We start from the raw sequence: 15610 nt of genomic DNA, 5'->3' as shown, positions 1-15610 counted from the left end.
CCTAGGCGCATGGGCCCTAGGGGGGTTGGCGCCCAGCCCACTAAGGGCTGGTTCCCTTCCACCTACAGCCCATAAGGCCCTCCGGGGCAGGTGGACCCTCCCGGTGGACCCCCGGAACCCCTCCGGTGGTCCCGGTACAATACCGGTATACCCCCGAATATTTCCGGTGACCGTATGGTGACTTCCCATATATAAATCTTTACCTCCGGACCATTCCGGAACTCCTCGTGACGTCCGGGATCTCATCCGGGACTCCGAACAACATTCGGTAATCACATACAAACCTTCCTTATAACCCTAGCGTCATCGAACCTTAAGTGTGTAGACCCTACGGGTTCGGGAATCATGCAGACATGACCGAGACACCTCTCTAGCCAATAACCAACAGCGGGATCTGGATACCCATGTTGGCTCCCACATGTTCCACGATGATCTCATCGGATGAACCACGATGTCGAGGATTCAAGCAATCCCGTATACAATTCCCTTTGTCAATCGGTACTTTACTTGCCCGAGATTCGATCGTCGGTATCCCAATACCTCGTTCAATCTCGTTACCGGCAAGTCACTTTACTCGTTCCGTAATGCATGATCCCGTGACTAACTACTTAGTCACATTGAGCTCATTATGATGATGCAATACCGAGTGGGCCCAGAGATACCTCTCCGTCATACGGAGTGACAAATCCCAGTCTCGATCCGAGCCAACCCAACAGACACTTTCGGAGATACCTGTAGTGCACCTTTATAGCCACCCAGTTACGTTGTGACGTTTGGTACACCCAAAGCATTCCTACGGTATCCGGGAGTTGCACGATCTCATGGTCTAAGGAAATGATACTTGACATTAGAAAAGCTTTAGCAAACGAACTACACGATCTAGTGCTATGCTTAGGATTGGGTCTTGTCCATCACATCATTCTCCTAATGATGTGATCCCGTTATCAATGACATCCAATGTCCATGGTCAGGAAACCGTAACCATCTATTGATCAACGAGCTAGTCAACTAGAGGCTCACTAGGGACATGTTATGGTCTATGTATTCACACATGTATTACGATTTCCGGATAACACAATTAAAGCATGAACAATAGACAATTATCATGAACAAGGAAATATAATAATAATCATTTTATTATTGCCTCTAGGGCATATTTCCAACAGTTTCCTCCTTCTCCCAGATCCCCTGGAGCTCTTTTTAATCTCTTCCATTCTGAGGATATCCCCAGCATCCACTCTATTTTGTTCAGAGAAGACATCTAAAATATCAAATTCTTGTAGAAGGTCTTTTTTCTTCCTTTTCATGGCAGCTTCCAGGTTAATACTCCACCCTTTTACTGTCTTCCTGAATAGCTTGGCTTTAAAATGCCAAGTATCTATGGCAGAGCTAAAAGGGGATGGAGTAGCCTAGATTTTTTCAACTAAGGCCTTAAAATCATGCTGGCCTAACCACCATTTCGCAAACCTAAAAGGTTTGCTGGAAGCCGCCTCCCCAACCCCTGAGTCCAGAAGTATAGGGGCATGGTCACTGCCAACTCTAGGCAGAGCACATACAGTGGTTAGGGGAAAGGTGACTGTTCCAGTCAGTAGTAGAGAAAACTCTATCAATAGTCACAAACAATGGGTTATCTTGATTATTGCTCCAGGTATAAACCCTATTGGATAGCTTGTTTTCCATCAGCCCCCACTTATTAATCCAATCGTTAAATAACAATGCCCATGAATTATTGATATTTCTAGAGGACTTTTCCTTGGCCTCTCTCACCAAGGTAAAATCCCCCCAAATAAAACTGGATAGGACATCCCTTCCATGACCTCATGCAACTCAGCAATAAAATCTACCTTATCCACAACATATGATGTACCATAAACTACTATCAAGTGCCAACAAAACCCATCTGCTCTATTTTTCAAGGTGCAGATGATACAATATTTTTTACAAATCACACCAATGAGCTCAAAGGAGCAAGAATTGAGTCCTACAAGAATGCCACCAGTAGATCCTATAGCAGGAAGGATATGCCAAGTATAATGAGTGGAACCAGCTAAAGCATTTAAAAAAGAGTCTGACAAAATTTCCTTTTTAGTCTCTTGAAAACCTACAAAATCTGGCTTATATTTATTAACAAGATCAGACAGGCACTGTAATTTCCCTTTTTGTCCTAAACCTATAATATTCCAGAACACTCCAATCATGGAATCTTAAAAGAATGTGTCAGGCTAAATAGCCCACCTCTCACAGCATTCCCATAATCACCTACATCACCAGCAGTGCCCCTGGTGTGTTGGTGTTAGGAATACATATGTTTGGAGTACAAACTCCACTCCCCTCATATAACTCATTATCTAAATTAGCAGGCAAGGAAATCTCAGGATTTTGTGAAGCAAATAAAAAGGCATTTTTCAGTTTCATCTCTTATGATATCATTAATGATTTGATTCTTCTCCTTATCATTATCACCAATATTAATATCAACTGTAGAAGCATAAGCCTCTAAAGTAGATGATGAATCAGTAGTGAAAGACTTACTTTTGAAAGTGGTAGGGATCTCTAGGTTTTTCTTCATTTTGTAAGCATCAGCTTTCTCCATAATGTTTTGCCTGTTATGAACTCTGGTACTAGGAGCAATAACAGGGCCCCACTTGTTCTTGGCAGTAGGTTGCACATTGGAGAGAGCCAAGGTTTCCACCAGCCCCATCATCTTCAAACCATTGACTACAGGAGCTTCAAAAGTATCCATTTCCTCTTCAGAATCCCCAGCTTCACTGGCAGTATCAGATTCAGAGTTGTCCATCTCCTTCAGCAGATCAGAGCAGTAGGTTTTTTAAATGGACACAGGGGAAGTGGCATTAGCAGGAACACTAGCTGCAGCAGTGGGAGTAGTGATAACACCATTATTCTCCTTGCTGGGTGCACGCGGGATTTTGACAGAGAAGGGCATGGGAGAACCTACAGTGTGTGTTTTTGTTTCTCCCCCAGTCCCTTTGTCCTCCCTCACAGGAGAGCAACAAGCTTCCAGCAGAGCAGTAGGATGGAAGGTAATACCATCATCTTCTTTCATTTGTTTCCAGCAGATGACTTTTTTGAGGTAGTAGCCCTATTGGCCAGATCCAGATCATCAATAGGCTCTTCTTCATCATCCAGGATTTCTTTATCAATCTCCTCATCTTCCAAGTCCTTGTTATCATCGTATTTACTAGCATCAAAATCGATCATAGACCCAGTTTCATGTGTCTCAGTGTCTCATCCTTATTATCATGCAAATATGCATTGCAAACTTTTTTCAAGTCCCATGTGTATTGGTCGTCGACATCATTATAGAGCGGGGTCATGAGGTCGGCACGCTGGGCGATTTCACAGTCCATGGTCACGGGATGGTCATGAGTTTCGGCCATGACCGGCGGATCATCATGGGGATCGCCTTCCGTGTCTGCGAAGGAGCTGCTGGCTGTTTCTCCTTATCGATGTTGGTAGAGTTGCACTCGATTGGGACGTTGGGACTTGGGAGTCCTCGATCTGTTTCCACCGAGCTTTGCTTATGTGCAGAGGGAACCGTAACTGTTTGTATGCAGGCTGAGTAGGCCCGTTACATGTGTTTCAGCTGCCAATACACTAGATTTTATAAGTAGAAGAAATATCAAAATTTCCAGTGGATGACAATTCATTCAGAAATTCGTGTGTTTCATATTCCAGTGAAATGAGTCGTTGGATCTCAGTTGCATGAGGAAGGGGGAGATGTTCATGAATGTCCATTGTAAATACTCCCACTCCGGTTTGTTCAAGACTTGTGATTTGTAAATGTGAAATCCATCTACCGATTAGTATAAAATACTGGAGTAAACCAAAATATGATCAAGTATCACTGTATCAGTTGCAACAGATCACCTACTCTGTCCAGGCTACATAGGTGGCACTTCAAATCTGCACACAGACCATGTAACGTCGTTAACTGGTAGTCGTGCTCGGGGTCGCCCGGTCTCTCTATTTCCACCATGCAAGTGCACTGAAATTCGCACTGATCATTTATATGGATAGCATGTCTATCAATGTATTATATAAAGAAGGAAATGGTACAAGAAACTCATGTACATCGTCCTGCATCTGCAAGAATTATCCACCGATTACTATGCACCTGCTACTCGCTAACCATTCACCTAGACGTCGCCAAGAAGTAGCCATCTATGTTTTCTTTTAACAAGCCGACTCGGGTGATGTGATTCTCCTTTTTGTTTTCCTCCAAGGATGAGCGGGCTGCTAGTATCAAACTGAAAGTTCAAGAGACTAAACAGAGATTAGGGGGAAAAACAAATCTAAGGATAATCACCTTAGAGAAGTTCGTTTAATGTACAATGTTTCCTTCTTAGAGCAAGTACAATAAGTCTAGTCAGCTGGCTATAAGGAGTACCACGTCAGCAAAAATCACTGTTGGAGGAGTGAGAAGGAACGAAAAAGGAGGCAGCGGCCGCTCCAGCTATCGCCCGCTCCAGCGCGAGAACCAACAAAAGTAACCCACATGCAGCAGTGTGAACCAGCCTCCCTTACGTTTCCCCCAATCAAGTGTGCATCCTTACCTCCCTTTACATGCAAATATTAAATACTACTAGCTAGCTTAGGCTAGTCATAGTGGGAGTAACTTAGATAGTAACATAGCGCACTAAGAAAATTTTGCTTATGTGGCAAGTAATTAATGAAAGGAGGTAACATAATATGTTACTGTAACATAGCGCTTCCGAGACAAGATGAGTCTACAAGTTAATAAATGAAACCATCTATGATACTACTATTATGTTACTTTGTATTATGAAGATAGTAACTTAGACTAGTGTCATATGCATGACACTAGTCTAAGTTACTCTCCACTATGACCAGCCTTACAGTCAATCTATTGTATTAGTGGGCTTTTATGAAGACTTTATGTGATGTGGCATGGACATATAGCCAGCAACAGGCTTTATTATTAACCATGCTCTTAGCCTTCTTATAAAGAGATATAAATGTATGTAGAAAATGTGGGTCGTGTCATATCCATTTAGGCATGCAGTACCAGTGTCAGCCGCCATTTCTATTTTCCGTAAATATTACATCGAGTTATCTTGGCTTGCGATCATCCAAAACATGGAGGCACAATTACCGCGAGGCATTCATTACCCCACCGCATGCGTGCACGCTGCTGGCACAGAGGAAGTGCAGGTGGAAATTCATTATAATTGCGAGACCCGGCTTAATTATCTCAAGATAACAAGATTACTTGAATCGATATCCGCACTTGTAAATCTCCATGGTTCTGGGTCTCCAACAAAATTTGAAAATATAGCTTTAATATTACAATGGAAGAACCATCTTCCTCGAACTCATAGTTGTATGAGTTTCAAATGCCTAGAAAGAGCAATAATTGTACATCATTTTGTAATTTTCATGTCAAGTTCCTTGGAGAAATGACACTTTCTAAGTTTGGGTTCCCAAAGTGTCCACATATTACTCTCATGGATTCTTGCAAATAATCTTCGAATTAAGGGCTCGATAATCATGATTAGTTGACCAAAATTTGGTCAACACTTCTTATTTTTATTTTTTGAGAAACTGTTGTCAACATTTGGTATCGCTGTGGGGACATCAAACATGCATGCCCTTACATCATCCTTCAAGAGAGATAGGAAAAGAAACCCAGGCACACAACACACCTGATGAAATGACTCTTGTTGCTGGTCTTTCTTAATCACACTGCATGTTCTGCAAATAGGCTGACACATCTCACAAGATTGAAACAGACGAGATGTAACAGCGGATTTTTACTACTTTCCCAAAGCCTAGCAACACTCAGTTGGCTCGCACTCAAGATCATGCTCCTGAACGCTTCTAACGGCTGCAGCATGCTACTGCTCTGCTTCTCAACGGAGAAGAGATGCAGGCAGCATAACGAAACTGTTCCACACACGATAATTAGGAGCCGATCCATGCATGGCAGATCAATCCAGCGGCGGTGAACACTTTAGTCCTATGCATGTGTGGTCTGATCTTAAATGATGTGCATAAATCGGCTGGCATGTACCGTGCGCATAGTGCTGCTCATTCGGATGGTCCGATGTTAACCCAGCTGCAGCCATAAAGCCAACGCTTCATCAACCCTGTGTGCTTCATTAACTCACTCCTTCCAGTAAAATCGAGGTTCCACTCCGTGATCCGAATCATTTTTTCCCTTTGAACAACAGGGGTGGAAAAGCGAACATAAGAACATCCCGGTTTTCATCTAAAAAACATCCCGCTTTCATATACAATCCAGCTAAAAATGGTAAAATGGAGTTTTGAAACGAGCCACATCCCAAACTTTTGCTACCTTTCCATATATTGCCGCACTCATTATCCATGGATGTACCATAAAAGGCAGTGTAGATGCAAATGCAGACAGCAAATGTAACCCATAGCTTCATAGCTTTGACCATTGTTTGTACAAATAATGGCCAACACATTGTGATGTTTGATCATATGGACTGCACCGGGTTCTTCCAATGCTCCGTGGCATGGACAACACAGATTGTGTGGCGCTTGAGCAGAAGGAAGGACGGGGCATGGCAGGGCTGAGAGGTGACGCTGCTGGATACAACAGCTAATGCTGCGGTGACAGCGCGGTTAGTAGCGAGCGCCATTGCAGACAGGAATGTGGCTGCGGTTGGGCTGACGTTTATAGGTTTTTTGGTAATGTAGGAGTATATAAGGAGATACTACTGTATTTTGTTTTCCTCCAATATACCATTTCAGAGTATCCCATAGACTGGGCACTAAAACATACTAACGATGCAACATTGGATGTTTGACATCCCTGATTCCTAAGGCAGAAGGGTATATATAGGGCTATATGTAGTTTCGTTAGGTAAGAGTGTGATAAGTGTTGATCAAGTCATGCAAGAACCATTTTATCCTCTCTTGTGTTATGTAGGTACACGCTGTAAAATCATGTAATCATTCTATTTGCATGTTGACAAAATAGTGAAAAAAATCATGAAATGAGTAGTCCAGTGTCAATCGCATGAGGAACACTGAGAAGCCCATGACGTACAACCTATACATACTCCCATCCAGGCCTAGTGTCAATCACATGAGGAACAGTGAGAAGCCCATGACGTACAGCTTATACATACTCCCATCCAGGCCTAGCTTTTTCAAGGCTCGCGACTCACAAATGCCAAATCAATCAGCCGAGAACTCTAAAAATATTCGGAAAGAAACAAGAGATGAGGAGATGTTGTTCCTACAAGAAAGGTTATTCTTGCATGGCAGTTCAAGTCCTTAGATAGTCGATGCAACCACATGCCGCTATGTGCTCGGCCGTTCAAATATTTAGAAACACTCTGTGGTCATGCAATCATATAGACAACATATATATGCATGTACTTACTAGCTTTAGATCCTAGCACGTATGGATGCGTGAGCAATCTATGATTCCTTTCGTGTGCCAAATGGACTATCTTCATATAAACCATGAATTCTGAAGAGTTGAATGGGCTTAAGAGACTCGTCATGTGTGCTTTGATGTTTTATTTTTTCAAAAAAGGGAACACCCTTGGCCTCTATATCGAGTGATGCACACAACATTTTATTATCGATTTCAAAGCTCATCATCTGTGTCCAATAAAGCTCAATAGATAAAATACCGCATGGACGCCCCAAGGGCAATGAAAAAGACGAAGGAAAATGAGCATATATACAATGAGCTCCATGCATCAGAAATCCTACTAGGCCACCAACCAAATTGGTTGAACAAATCCCGAGCGACCATCTCTCATTGGTTGCACCGAAAGACCATCGGCGCTCGCTCCTCCTCCTTGCAAAGTAACAACCACACATGAATCGAGTTGATAGCTTTGAAGATAACCTAGAAAAAAGTTTGGATCCTCCATTTTATTGAAAATACAATCATTACATGTGTTCGAAATGGCCCAAAGTAAAGCATAAATTTCCACATGGACCTAAGGCTTCAGCTTGAAATGCACCCCAAGTAATCAGTTTCAGAACGTATTCGTACTAGTCGTGAATGGAGGTAGATTAAAAGCTATATGGACAAGTCATCATAATAGCTCTGCAAGGTAGCATTGAAGGATAGATGTAGAATCGTCTCCTTTGTTACCACAAATGCAACATTTTAGTGCATCTTTGCCAAAAAGTTTTTTGAGATTATCTTTTGTCAAGATGACCTTGCAATCTAAATACCACATGAAGATTTTAATTTTGAAAGGGACTAAATTTTTTCAAATACATCTGTGGTGGAAAGGTTGCACCCAAATAGTAGGGTGTATACATGGATTTGACTATGAAACAATTGAAAGTAGTCAAACTGCCTATCGAATGTGTTTGATTCATGTGAAAGGTTGACCATGTTAGTCTTTCAACAAGAAAACTATTATGTCCATTTGTCACCAATCAATGTTCTCCCAAAGGCAATATTCAAGAGACCTGGTCCATCACAGATGCAATAGAGACATCAAAGATGATTTAAAAACCATTATGATCATTTATCACCTTGTTTGCACGTGTTGTGTTGTTACTCTTATTTTGTTTCCTTTGACATGTCATTTTCTTCCTTGTGCGGCATTTTCCTTCAAGGTCGCTACAATCATACAACATGTACCCCTTGCTTCACTTCGGTGGAAGGGGTTCTTCAAGCGTTGTCGGTGGTGTTGGTGTTCGTTCCCGTACTACTTACTTTGTCTGCCGGTGTGGCTTTTTCTCCTCCTACAAACTGAGTTTTAGATAAGATTATCCTCTTGCCTACGCCCAATCTGCTCACCGTCCTTATCCTTTCCTTGTCATACTTTTTTTTTTTGAATCTTTCCTTGTCATACTTGAGGTGATGTCTTTTTTCTTTCTGTTCAGTGTGCATAACAGGCTATATTCTGTTCTAGGGGAGAGAACGAAAAATAAAAACCTCTAAAAAAAACGCTCTCCGGCAGTTGCCCTATTTCCTCCCGTATCTCTTCGCCGGTCGCCGGAGGACGCCTTCCCGCCGCCGCTGTCGCCGAAGCGCCACAGGTTCGTTCCCTTCCCCCGATTTCTTTCTCAGATCGATCAACAGTGAGATAGGGTTACCCTGGGGTGGCGGGGCGGTGGATCCACGGAGCGCTGGACCGAGGCGGGGAAATGGATGGCGCCGTGGTGTTGGACGCTGTCGACGGAGCTCGTTCCGCGGAGACCCGGCGCTGGACCTGGGCGGCGAGGTGCAGAGGAAACGGCTGCGCTCGAGGCAGGACGGGATCTCGGGGATACATACGATTTATGCTTTGTGCGTGCTGCTGCTGCGATTTTCCTGCTGCTTTGTTGTAGACACATACTCAAGTTGGGTCATCTATTTTGGAATGGAGGGAGTACAAGAGTTGCTAATGCAGATGCTTATAGGTCTGCTGCATGTGAATTTTGTTCTGAATGCTGATTGAGAAAGGGAGGCCACGGGGGTTTGTAGCTGCGAGATTTTGCTTGTGCCGTTTAGATTTGTTTGTTCTCGAGAGCATCCGTGATGTTACATCCACTTTTACCCATCCTTGCACTCTGAGTTTTGACTTTTGACAGTGAAGAAAAACATTGGGGACTATGTAGTCTGAGATGCTATCATCTTCTTCTTTTGCTTAATTTGCTTGTTTGTTTGTTTATGGCTTTTCGTTGCTCCAAGTCATGGATCGATGATGTGATTCTTAACTGCGTTATCTATCTTTAAATCTTCTCAAGTACTGAAGAAAACATTACCTGCTGAGATCCAAGGCACCCTTGAAGTTCTTAACCTTTCCTTATTGTTTTGTCCGATTAACTTTCCTTGACAGTCAAGAGGTTTTTTTTCCCTCCGAGTAGTATACTTTGCTGGCTTTTGACTTCTGTATGTTTGCAAAAAAGTAAGTTATGTAATAATATGGTATAATGTTCAGTTGCGTGTCGGTCCGTCTTTCTTTCTAGACATGTGATGTTCGATCGCGTGTTCATCCATAGAATCCATGTTTGGTTTTGTATCCATAGGTTCCGAGTTTGGTTTCGTAGATTCAGGTTGGGTCATTCATAACACTCTTTATGTTCTGGTCATTTATGATACTAGTGTTACAAGCCTTCTGATCAGAACTCGTACTTCCATGCAGATAGACAAGAACAAGATGGTGATTAATGGTGATGCACTTGCAAGGGGGAGTGCAGCAGCTGCTGCAAGCTTGCGCAGACGTAGAACCACCAGCGGTGCTGCTGGAGGTGGTGGTGGTGCCAGTACAATGCTTCAGTTCTACACTGATGAGGCTGCTGGGCGCAAGATGTCCCCAAATGCTGTTCTGATCATGAGCATAGGGTTTGTTGCCGTCGTTGCTGTGCTCCATGTTTTCGGCAAGCTGTACCGTTAGGTTCCATATGCAAGCTGCATCTATGAACAGAGGAACCCATAGACTTAAATAATTGCATAGCAGATGACTGTCGGATCCTGAAAAGAAGACATTTCCATATTACCATATAAGTTTATATACCTGATAATATATATACTGAGATGAGACGTTATGGTCGAATCCTTGCAAGAAGGTGCTTTGGCTGGTCACTAGTTCTGATATGTTATTTATTGCAAATATATTGCATACAAGCCATTGCTGTAGTTTTACATATTAGATCCCGAGTCAGAATGACATGTTTTTTTTTTAAACGAAGAATGACATGTTCTGGCTGCATAAAAATTATCCTTCGCAAAATCTCTGAAGTGTGATTTGTAACAGTCCAGTGCTGGGATAGGAACTGTATGCCAGTCCCTAGTCCCTAGTTAACTCATCATTAAAATCAAGTTTATGGCTGACTATGTAAATTTAGTCTCTTTGTGTGTATCATTAACCGAATAGAATGCCTAACATGGTAGTATCTTGTTTCTGTCCTAGCAATCACATTAACAACCATTTAGGCATTTTGTCAAAATACCATGAATATTTCAAATTCAGTATTGTTGGGGCCTTCTCACAAGGAGACACCCTTTAAAAATTAGGGTATGCTGCTTAGTGTGGCGTGCACACGGTATTCTTTAGTAAAAGGCGAAAGAATAGTTTGCTTTGTGCTCACCACGACAGCTGTGTGCCTTTCACTGTCTGCACCCCACACTCTTATGTGCCCGAGCTCGCTGCTCTCTCCCATTCCCAGGCGAGGTGGGACTAAACGAAGGGCACTTGTTTTTTTTTTTTTTTTTTTGAAGTGATGGTGCGGGTAGGCCTGGGCTGGGTAGGCCTGGACTAAACGAAGGGCACTTGTTGTTCTTGTAACGATGGGTCTGAGACTAGTGGCCGGCCCATTGAGCGACATTTCTGATGGTGCGGGTAGGCCTGGGCTAGGGATACGTCCCAATTCGCTGAAAATCCTCCCTGGCGGAGTGAGGTGGGCCGGCCCACGTGCGCGCATCCACTCCTTGTTCTTTCTCGGTCGCAGTCTGCTACTCGGGTTTTTCCCCTTTTCTTCCGCTTTTGTGTTTCGGGTTTTTTCTTTATCTTTTTCAGATTTCTTTCTTCTTCTGGTTTTTTCTTCCGTATTTTTCTTTCTGTTTATTTGTTTTTCTTCTCTTTTTTGTGTTTATTATACAAAGGGTTCATCGTGTCTTACGGAAATGTTCATCGTATGTATAAGAAAATGTTCAATGTATTTTTAAAAACATGTTCATTGTGTATTTAAAAATAGTTTCACACATATAAAAAATGTTCAATGTGTATTTAAAAAATTCTTTAACATGTCTCAATATTGTTCAGTGTGTATTCAAGAATTGTTCAGTGTATATTAAAAAATTGTTCAATGTATATTTAAAATTTGTTCATCATATATATAAGAAATTTCAATAAATTGTTGGAATTAGGAAAATTTATTTTAAAAAAATCATGTTTTAAATGTTTATTCGAATTTTATAATTTCTTCACGATTTTCAAACATTATTAAAATTTATTAAGAACATTTCTTTGACTTGTTTTTCCATAAAATCTTGATTTTTTTAAAGGATCTGCCGCTTAACTTAGGACTTTTTTTTACATCAAAGTACTCTTTATTGCAAAATCACCATATTTTCTTTTACAAGAGTATCAACTATCTCTATGGATGGATCTTCCATCCACTCCGCACAAACCTTACTTCCAGCTAATTTGGCTGAATCATGTGCAGCACAATTAGTCTCTCTAGTAGTATCCTCAAAAATAATATGCAGGCAATCACGCGCAAGGTGATATGTATTATCAGAAACTGCCACCGCTAGACCTAAAGAGTGACCCACATTCTTCATTATCTCTATCACCTCGATGCAATTAGAGTTCACCTTTATGCGGTTACACCCGACTATAGTTGCCAAATTGAGACCAAACCGTAAGGCCAGTGCGCCTCGGCCATAAGCGCATATCCGCATCGATTTCCCCATTTCCCACCACCACAAATCTGCCATTCGAGTCTTTGATGACAGCGCGATACGAGCCCTTGAGTAAGTCTGGGTCAAAAACCCCATCCACGTTTAGTTTCATATAGCTGCTCCTTGGTCTTTCCCAGCCATGTCACTTGATCGTTGCTTCTGCTTCACTCGCTATAGTATAGTTAGCAACCAAAGCTCTGATTGCCATTACTATGAGCTTAGGTTTTCCTGAACCTTTTCATTATGCACTAACTTTCTCCTCCCCCAACATAAATACCAGGAACAAAATCTTAGTGCTTCGTTTTATGAAATCATCATTTGTACGTTACTCCCTGGCGCGAGGTCAGGAGTTCGACTCCACGTTTTTGCGTTTTTTGTGACATGTTTTCATTCGCTCGACACTTGCCAATGGGCCGGGCTATTAACGCGCGCCCTCAGCAAAAGCTTCTATTTGACGCACGCTGGCATCCAATAGGAGGTCTCGTGCTAGGGTATGTCCCAAGTGGATGCCACAGTATGACAATAGTATTTGATGGTACAAGATGTTGATGCTGCCTGATACCAACTTTGGGAGGTCTTAGCGCAAGTGGGACGATAGAGGATGACACTTGCATGTTATTTTTTTTGCATTTCCTATTTTAGATAAGTGATTTCTTTTAAACATTTTTTATTTTGTTATATATTCAAAATTCTTTTTGTTGCTTTTCCTATTTGAGGTAAGTGATTTCTTTTAAATAGTTTTTTTTATATATTTGAATTTCTAGCGAGAATACCTTTACAAAAATACCACTAAGATAAGTTGAAAAAATATTGAAATTACTGAAATATATGTTATGAAATATTACTTGTTAGTGAAACTAGAAAAACTTGAAATCATTGTTTTGGTATAGCTGAATCCACTTGTTCCAGAAACTAAAATAGCTTTTGATAATTATTAAATCATTTTCTTAGTTGCAACTAATTGAATCATGAAAATCATTTTAGAATTAAATAAATTCTTGAATAGGTGCTATCAGTTGTGAATTTTATTCCAATCAGCTTGTACATTCATAATGACACCTTTAACATCCTAATTCCCAATGCAGGTGGATATATAGTACAATATGTAGGGGGTGTTTGGTTCAGAAGTCCTAAGACTTTTTCTAGTCCCAGGGACTAATCAAAAAAGACTCTCTAGTAGAAAAAGTCCCTCCCGTTTGGTTCCTAGGGACTTTTTAGGGACTTTTTCTAGTCTCTGGGACTAAAAAGTCCCTGAACCAAACACCCCCGTAGTTTTTGTTTGATAAACATGCTATGAGTGTTGAGCAAATCATTCAATAACCGTGTTATTGTCTCTTCCATCATGCGACTACAAGCTGCAAAATGTTGAATGATATACCATAGCTAATAAAATAGTCATGTTGCATTGGGAAATGAAATGTTGTCTCCCATGCACAAGCACTGCTCACTATTGTTTATTGCCTCGTTATGCTCGTCGAGCTCTGTCCCCAACACATGTTGACATGCATGGAATAGGCTGGTAAGGGATGCTATGCAATTGAAAGTACGCTCAAGATAATTTTCGGGACCATGGGTTCAGTCCAGACCATACGGTACTAGCAACAACATAACTTCTTCAATACATAGATGTAAGTTACCAAATCGGTGCATCAGGTTTACATGACAAGCAAGGAACGCTGTTGAATTAAGAGATCATTTTCCTTGCCCTACTGTACATGAACAGGACCATGATAATAAACAGCATCTGGCAGATTATTGCTTGTCCACAGAGATGCATAAGAACGATTGACACAGTTGTGCACAAGTAGCAAATGTTCCCTAACTTAAGTACCTTTGAGATCCAATGTGTTTGGTTCTCATGTGCTCCGGGCCACCCTCAGGGTTGATGTTTTTCCAACAACGAAACTGTGGCAGCGTTTCAACAGCAACATTTATCTTTGTTGTTATCCGTGTTAGCAATCAATATTACAAGTCGGTTATTGAAAGTCAATGTGGACCACAAGTAGGAATTTTCAGATGCTATTTAGCATTGCTATGAATAGTCTGTTTCCCAAAATCACGACTTTTTGGTACTTGAGAAAACTTTGGCATCCATGTTAATATAACACAGGGATAATGGATAAACTATACAAGTAAAAGAACAAGGTTATCACTGTATATTGTATAGACAATTATTTCTAAGAATGCACACCACCAATGTAGTTCCTTTATTTTTGCTTGTAACTAAGTACTTACAGAGCTATAGTCTGTTGTCTTGATAGAACAGAGGAACTCCTCCGAAAGAGTATTGGTAGGCACAAGGTCCTCCAGAAGAAACCAGGTGCCAATTTGGCGGATACTTTTTAATTATGCCTGCAAAACTAATGCTAACAAATCTTCACACCATTGCACATACAGAGTGATTCTTACCACAAATGTTTTTATATGGTTTGGCATTTGATAACACAACTGATGAGTGCAAGTCTGTTCCATCAACCAAAGCTACCAATAGATTCTGAATCATTCATGAAGTAGAAAGAAATGAACTGCACAGTACACATTCATTTGTTGATTAGTCGAACCACTCGAGCTCCTGTTCCTGAACGCCTCAAATGGCTGCAGCGTGCCACTGCTCTGTTTCTCAACGAGGAAGAGTGTCTTACAACATAATCGGGTGGTGCAATGTTAGCCCACCTGCACCCAGTAAGCCAAGGGCTTTATCAACCATGTGTGCCAATTCGGAACCTGATTGTCGCTCTTTTCAGTGAAATTGAGGTTCCAGTTCGTGACCCAAGTCATTTTTTTCTTCTTCGAAAAACAGGGGAGAAAAAACCAACATAGGAACATGCCAGTTCCGTATATAATCCACTAAAAAGGTATAAAGGAGTTGTGAAAGGAGCCATAGTCACGTTCTGACCCAACAGACCCAAACTATTGGCGTACACTCCAATACTCAGGGGTGCAGAGCAATTCCTTATAAGACCAGAAGCACTAACACTAGCACTTTAGGCTGGCCATAGTGGGGGTAACATAACTAGTATCATATACTTGGGACTCGCAAACATGCTTACGTGGCAGGAAATTAAAGAAGAGAGAGAGGGTCATAGTAACATAGGTAGATACCGTAATATAATAAATGTTATGCTACTACTCCCTCCGTTTCTAAATATTTGTCTTTCTAGACATTTCAAATGACTATCACATATGGATGTATGTAGACATATTTTAGAGTGTAGATTCACTCATTTTACTTCG

At 41.4% G+C, this 15610-nt stretch overlaps 1 protein-coding gene, 2 non-coding genes and 1 pseudogene across 3 annotated transcripts; 3 read left to right on the top strand and 1 right to left on the bottom strand.

Annotated features, from left to right (window-relative positions):
• Positions 1-9496: 9496 nt before the first annotated feature.
• On the top strand, positions 9497-9600 carry LOC123126463 (uncharacterized; annotated as a pseudogene).
• Positions 9601-9662: 62 nt separating this feature from the next.
• On the top strand, positions 9663-9750 carry LOC123126464 (small nucleolar RNA snoR27). The gene has a single exon (XR_006461707.1). It is a non-coding gene; the product is annotated as a small nucleolar RNA snoR27 (small nucleolar RNA).
• Positions 9751-10115: 365 nt separating this feature from the next.
• Positions 10116-10526, top strand: LOC123119135 (protein transport protein Sec61 subunit beta). Its single transcript, XM_044538830.1, has one exon. The coding sequence runs from the start codon at positions 10131-10133 to the stop codon at positions 10365-10367; it is 237 nt and encodes a 78-aa protein (XP_044394765.1). The 5' UTR covers positions 10116-10130; the 3' UTR covers positions 10368-10526.
• A 426-nt stretch (positions 10527-10952) lies between these two features.
• LOC123126808 (U5 spliceosomal RNA) lies at positions 10953-11071 on the bottom strand. Its single transcript, XR_006462024.1, has one exon. It is a non-coding gene; the product is annotated as a U5 spliceosomal RNA (small nuclear RNA).
• Between the last annotated feature and the right edge of the window lie 4539 nt (positions 11072-15610).

This window comes from Triticum aestivum, chromosome 5D (assembly GCF_018294505.1).
Source record: "Triticum aestivum cultivar Chinese Spring chromosome 5D, IWGSC CS RefSeq v2.1, whole genome shotgun sequence".
In the NCBI taxonomy this organism is placed as follows: Eukaryota; Viridiplantae; Streptophyta; class Magnoliopsida; order Poales; family Poaceae; genus Triticum; species Triticum aestivum.
Note: the sequence above shows the minus strand (reverse complement) of the source record. Positions and strands in the feature narration are given on the sequence as shown.